This window comes from Pollicipes pollicipes, unplaced genomic scaffold (genome assembly GCF_011947565.3).
Source record: "Pollicipes pollicipes isolate AB1234 unplaced genomic scaffold, Ppol_2.1 Scaffold_7261;HRSCAF=8764_pilon_pilon_pilon, whole genome shotgun sequence".
In the NCBI taxonomy this organism is placed as follows: Eukaryota; Metazoa; Arthropoda; class Thecostraca; order Pollicipedomorpha; family Pollicipedidae; genus Pollicipes; species Pollicipes pollicipes.
This window is the reverse complement of record NW_023597054.1, coordinates 31510673-31517729: the sequence shown is the minus strand read 5'-3', so window position 1 is coordinate 31517729 and position 7057 is coordinate 31510673. Positions and strand designations below refer to the sequence as shown.

The following is a 7057-nucleotide window of genomic DNA, read 5'->3' as shown; positions in this document are numbered from 1 at the left end:
TGAGACACATTAATGCCGTTCAGACCAGAAAAAATTGGCGCGATCTTTTCTACATTAGTCGTAGATCGGATTTGAGCATTGGTAGATCACACGGCGTCACGCCACGGGCCGACCGGCCGGTATCGGGCGATTGGGCGCGATCGACGCACTCCGTCGGCAACTGCGAGACAAGCTTGGATACCGGCGAGGTGAGACAATCTTTGGATGAGTGTATCTTCAATTCTTTGGAAGACATTTTGATAAAATGACCATAGTTGCTGACCACTGTAGATGACTTCGCAGCCATATCAAGGGATTGCCACTGTGAGGCCATATCTGCTGGAACAGCGTGTCTTCGCGCGCGGCTCACGCATCAAAGTCTGCCCGGGTTCTGATTTCATCGACTTCTCTTACGTCCCATTTCATCGCGTTACTTCAGTATTCGCTCCGACTGGGTTTCCCATCCATTGTCATGGTCTATGGCAACGGATGGGCAGAAGAGTTCTTGCTTCAGCATACCTCCAGGTCTCTTTGGGTCGGGCCTGAGGTGTTTTATGGGTTCTCATCTCGCAGCACGTAAGGAATCTGCAGATCGTCCAGCAAATTCAAGACATTTCTAGCATAATAGATTGGTGCCATGGACTTTGCCCAAAACAGAAGTTTGTTATCCTGGTGTTATTTTGCAACTGATCGCATTTTTATTGTCATTATACACTCATTCTCGTGAGTTCCTTCGTCCGTCGTTGTTTTGCTGGTGATGAGCACTGGTTTTGACATGCCATCACGGCTCACACCTGGCTACATCATCATTTTCGGAGAAAACTTAGATTCTGGGCGAAACTTGACATTGTTTGGAGTCTTGACGTTGTCTGCAGTGTAGTAACGCTAATACCCATGTTCCTTTCCCTGCAATTTCAGTTGCGATCTTCTTTTTTAAACGACCAACAGCGGAGATATGCGCACTAAGCCTACACAGCATCGTTTGCTGTTGTTCATGGCTGCCGTGTTTCCAAAACAAAACGAATAAAAACAAAATAATCCACTGATTCCCTAGCTGCAGCCCCGGTTCTGCTCGTGGGCCACGCTCACAGCCAGCTGTCACGCGGACCCGACGACGCGTGCGCACAAATGACTGCGTGCGCCGTAGCGGAAGTGTGAGCACGTGACCGGGCCACGTGTCGGGGGGAATGGGGGGGGGGGGGGGGGAACCGCTGCGCGCGCAATGCTTCGAGATACGGAAAATGGAAGGGTAATGGCAGCTAGATGTATCATGAACAGAGGCCGCAGTAAAGAGACGCAGGATAATGGTAGGAGAAGAGATAGGGGGAGTAAGGGAGGAAGGAAGAGAGAGGAAAAGAGGAAGGGAAAAGTGGGAGAAGAGAAGAAAGAGAGAGAGAGAGAGAGAGAGAGAGAGATAGAGAGAGAGAGAGAGAGAGAGAGAGAGAGAGAGAGAGAGTAGAGAGAGAGAGGAGAGAGAGAGAGAGAGAGAGAGAGAGGAGAGAAGAGAGAGAGAGAGAGAGAGAGAGAGAAAGAGAGAGAGAGAGAGAAAGATAAAGAGAGAGAGAATAGGGGCAATCCGTTGAACTAGGAGAACACTATTCCGACGGCTGCCACGGAATAGCTGGTGGTGCGGTAGCACGGATCATGGGCAACAAAACATAAATGTTGTGTTTTCTTTGCCACCCAATGGCAGTGCATAAAAAATAATTGTACACATGTGGCCTTCAGGAAAAATTGCATGATTTATTCAGTTGAGATGAAACATCAAGACAGATCAAGTTCAAGAATCTGACATATATTCCAAAATACACCATCTGTAGCACCATCGTTTGAGCACATGAATTCCCGCTCAAAGTATCCGGAAAATCGCCAAACTATACAGTCACTTATGCCGCAAACCTCCAGCCTCACAATCACTTTAAATAATAATAGCAAAAAATCATAATTCACACATACACACAATTATTGCAGCAGTTTGCACGTCTCCGCACCATACCCGAATGGGAATGGTGAGAGCACTCCGTGCGGGGCTGACGTCATAGACGCATAGGCGGCGTACAAGGGCGTGGTGTGGGTGCGCTGGTGTTTGTTGAGGTGGTCCTTGCGGCCGAACCGTTTGCCGCAGATCTCGCAGCCGAACGGCCGGTCGCCGGTGTGGATGCGTGTGTGGCGGGTCAGCTCCTCGTTGCGGGTGAAGCGCTTGTGACACGTCTCACACTCGAACGGCCGCTCCCCTGCCGGCAAGAAGAGGGTCAATGACCTGAAGAGATGCTGGGTGCACGAGACTTCACAGGTTTTGTGGCTTTGTGATGTTACTGATGTTACGCTGAGAGCGAAAGAGAGCTATTTATTGTGAAAGACGGTTATCGCATTTGATAGCGTTCATGACAATGCAAGCTGTCAGTCTATATCTTTGGCTACTACAGCTGGTATGCAAGGATCTGCTCTGGTCTCCACAAAGCACCGCGAATTTACCAACCGTCTATAAAACATTAGTAGCCCTAAAAAGGCTTAATCTTAGGCTCTTCACCTAAGGCCATGTTTCTCCTCGCGTCATTTTTGTGAGCGTGGTCCATGACGTAAATGAAGGCGACATATAATCTACGGTGAAAAGCAGGAGAAAATTTGTTTGCAAAGTGCTGGAAATATATTCCTACAGATCTGCTTTGGTAGTGGGGCAGAGGAAATAATCTATCGAAGTAAGATCGGCTTGCTTGGGCTGTCGTTTAATTGCACGCTTTAAACTGTACAAATCAAACATCAACACTTGAGGCCACCTAATAAACGAATTAAAACAAATTTTGAGAGCAAAATATGCTTAATCCATGGTACAGACGTTGAAACAGGGGCGGAGGTTCGATGGGCCGAGATAGACACTTCTAGTCACGATGAACACTGAAACATGGAAACACGAGGGAAGTGTAAAACGCTTGGTCCTCGGAAATAAAAACTGAATGCTGCATACTACATAAAGATAATATATAATGTAATGCTTAGTTATAGAAGATGTGGGCCGGTCCGCTGCAGGGTTTTTACGTTTCTTTGTACCTGGTGTTTACTTGTTTTACGGGACAGCAAATGTTGATGTAGATATGCTAGCACACAATATCAGCGACGGATCTGTCCTTAATTCGTCATCGCCATAGGGGCTTTACGACGCAGTCAGCTGCTGAAGCTAAATGGCGTCGCCTGCCTCTCACCCTGCCAGGAAGGGCGGGCGCCACGGGGAATCGAACCCTGTACCCCTGGTTTCCCAGACATGCAGCGATTAACCCAGACGCGTTAACCACTACACCATCGGCGACCACTCTGCCCTTTATCCACATACACTGCTTCTGCCGAAACAGGATGTTGGAGCATTTTACTTTGAAACTGTACGCCCAGTGAATGGAAATAGGCATGGGAAATGAATGAAGCCGGCGCTTTTTTCCGCTGTCAGCGACACGTAAAGTATTGCATCTCGTTTTTCAAAATTTCTCCCGCGCAATTTGGCCTACCAACAGTAATATGGTGGGTAAGCGTAGGTCAGTTGTGCGCAGTTATACGCAGTGATACGCATGCAGCGATAAAGTCAAAGTGAGGTAGCCTCGCATGCGTTGTAAGTGCCATAGGCACAAATAAAGAATTTTCCCGCGTTCACAAGACGTGAACGTGAGCTAGGCATATGTCACCCGTCTTCCGACATCTGCAATGACCGCTGGCGTTTTGACATCATGGAATGCATGGAAGCCTAGAAGCTGCTTGCCGAGGGCTCTGGTGATCTCACAAGCTACTCCAAACGCAGCCAAATCTTCATTTGGGGTATGATGGGCCGTATTGGATGGCATGTTCACCCGCATCAATCTCCTGACTTCCTGTGTGAAGTGCCTGGTACCTTCTAAATCATTATGGAAGACTGGGTCATGCAAGTGGGGTGATGCAAGTGGGAGTAGAATAGATAGGACACAAATCAATAAGTACCTGCCTCATGCCAAAGTCTCTTTGCTGGGTGCAAAGAGCACCGAAACTTGAATCCGGCAAGTAATTGCTGTGTGAGAAAGATACCTTTGGTCCTTAGTTGTAGAGGAAAACGTGCCCGTTTTTTGAGAAATGTCCGTTTTGGAGGGGGAATAAAATAGTAATGAGGCTGCAACTTTGGCCCGGCTTTAACCTGAAAATGGATCAGTTGAAACAGCATACTTAATATGAGGCTGGTGTTAAGCTCAAAGTTGGCAAAGTCACTCAAATCGATTGGTCAATATAAGCTGTTCATCGAAAATTGTTTTCGAGGAATCTATCACTCAGTGATGGACTGTGTAGCCTGTTTTCACACTATTTGACATAACAACTATTCTATGTTTTGGGTGTAGAAATACTTTCCTGAATTGATGCCTATATCAAGCATTTCAGGCACTATTTAGTGATGACTCCCATTTCATTGGATTTCAATTTGTTCACTCCATGTGAGCGGGCCTATGTGAGAATCCGGTCTGGTCCTAACCCATACTGCGGCGGAAATTTCTAATCCGATCCAATGCAGGCAGCGGATTGGTCCGCACTCCGTGGATTGATCCAGTCCGCGAAGTGCTCCACCACTCACCCGTGTGCTTCCGGAAGTGGCCGGTCAGCTGCCCCTTGTTGGAGAACGTCATCGGGCACTTTGGGCAACAGAACTTCTTGTCGCGCCGCCGCCGGCTAGCCGCCCTGCGACGCTCCTCCTCGGCCAGCAGGTGGAGGGCGCTCCAGGCCAGCGGCGGCGGCGGCCGGGGCGCGCCCAGGAACGCGCCAAGCGGGACGCCGGCCGCGCTCCAGCTGGTGCCTCGGTACAGGGCGCCCGACACCGGCTGCGCTGCAGGCTCCGACCCGTACAGGGGCGTCTCTGAGAACCGCACCGCCGCACCGGACGGCTCCGGCGTCCGCCGCCCATCGGTCCCACTCGACTCGGTCCGGTGCGGCTCTCGCTGGCTCGGAGCGGTCCGGGTCGACTCGGTTCGACTCGAGCCGGTCCGGCCCGCCTCGGCCGCCGGCTCTGCCCACGGTCGGAACAGCGTCGAGCACATGGGTGACATGGCGCACGCGCTCTGGTGACCGCGCCGGAGCCTGAGCTGCTGCTGCCGTCCGGCGCTACTGATGGTCGCGCAGGCCAATCAGCAGCCGCGGCGGCCGAACTGAACCAATCGCCGCCGGGGGGCGGGGCCTCGCCAAGAGCAAGAAGGCCGCTGTTTGGGGATCCTGGTTGGGCGATCAGCGTTTTAGACCGTTAGGTTCGGTCAGGGCCTGTTAAAGATATTAACTGAAGTGGGATAATCTCCACCAGTGACCACCAAGCGCCTAATAAGCTGCGAGCCCCCCCCCCCCCTCAGTTAAAACCTTGATTTGCCATTTACTCACGCCTGACCGCGTACATTAGCAGTGCATTTTGACCTGAACCATGTTTGGGATGGTTCAAGCAGATATCTGAGTCGCGGTGGATGCTTGCATTCTGTATGGTTTCAAGCATTCTAAGATGACAGCTTTTCTTAGTGAAATGACAGCTTTTCTTAATGAAAAATCGAAATGAACTAGAAAATACTTTGAAACGTCAGACGGGGCTGTGTAAAACAGGTGAAACAGGACAGGCCAGGCAGACAGACAGGTGCACAACATTTGTTTCTTATCGTAATATAGTATCACTTTTCTCGGTCTCATTTTTAGGCACCCAGGTCTGTCAGCTGGACCGTGATTAGCAAATATATGTACCGAAATTTGAACAAAGATATGATCAACATGTGTTATAATTTTTGTGTGTGGGAGTTCTGCTCGATTCTGCTCTGATTGGTTCATTTTCACGAACAGCTGCGACCGCCAGCAAGATGAGACAGAGCGCGTGATCCTACTGACGGGTCAGCGCAAAATTATGGTTGGAAGCCGGGGGACAAAATGAGGACACTTTACCATCTATCGCCCCCCCCCCCCCCCGTTTCGCTTTCACTACCAGTGCTTGCCCCCTTTGCCTGGCGCGTAGCTGAACAATCCTTTTGACAGCACAGCATATCACGGTCTACGCAAAGCATCCTCCGCGCCAGTCGCCATTAGCCTGTCATTATTAAACACAAACAATTTACTGGTGCTTGGATCTTTTTGGACACGCACCTAGACAACTGACGTAAAGTTTCCTTGCATACATGAGCATCGTTGACATAGGGTAACGCAGTCGTACCATCCCTTATTTTTGCGATGACTTCAAGCGTACGGCTTGCTTCTAGGCGTCCCAAGCAGGAGAGGGTTAAAACTAAAAATTCAGTGCACCGCAAGTGTCAAATAGATCAGTGCAACTATACATCGACAAGAAGATAAGGAAGAAGAATAAAAAGAATAAAAGGACAAGAAAACGTGTTGTAGGACACAATTGCTTGTGTCACCATGAAACATTGTACATGGTGGGAGGAGATGGATTGAAAAAGTAACTATGACGACCAATTAAGTCAAGGGGTGACAGTTACATTGCAGTGTGTCTGCTGTAAGGTGTGTGGAAGCTGTGTGCGGCTAATTTCAACCTTGCAGGATAGCCTTTCTCATTGTGTTTTTATCCAACGGTTGTGTGTGGGCACGTGTTCGCTTTTAAATTGAGTGCGCCATCTTTTTATACTTTTCACCTTTTGTGAGATCAGACGTATCCGATTTGCTCGGTAATGCCGATTTTTTCGAAATTCGTCTAAACAGCTCAAAATTCGGATGTCAAAAAACCGCTCCTATGGGAGACATCTCATTGGACTTTCCGCTCCCAACTATGCAAGTAATACGTCTCATTTGCTTTTTTTCTCATTACGGCGTCGATTTCTCATCTCTGGCGTATGGCACTGTGGCTCTTTTCGAAGGGCACTTTGGTTTTGGGAAACGGAGTTTTACATGGTCAATATAAAGTGACTCACTGGTTCAAACTTCAACCAATGCGCTTCTCGGTGGCTGTCCTTTGCCGCCCGCTGTACAAATCACAAACGTTGATTTGGACTGACGTCATTCGTACCAGTAGGTCCAATACTTAAGCCATCAGGCCCGCAATGCTCGGATCTAAACAGCTAAAAGTGATACATGTAACCCGTAAAAGCCAACAACGGCC

The 7057-nt window shown here is 49.2% G+C and overlaps 1 protein-coding gene across 1 annotated transcript; it reads right to left on the bottom strand.

Moving 5' to 3' along the window:
- Positions 1-1907: 1907 nt before the first annotated feature.
- Positions 1908-5027, bottom strand: LOC119111303 (zinc finger protein 467-like). Its single transcript, XM_037235117.1, has 3 exons — positions 4895-5027; positions 4559-4693; positions 1908-2213 (listed from the first exon to the last, which is right to left on the bottom strand). Exons 1-3 carry the CDS (start codon positions 5025-5027, stop codon positions 1942-1944), a joined length of 540 nt encoding a protein of 179 aa, XP_037091012.1. The 3' UTR covers positions 1908-1941.
- Between the last annotated feature and the right edge of the window lie 2030 nt (positions 5028-7057).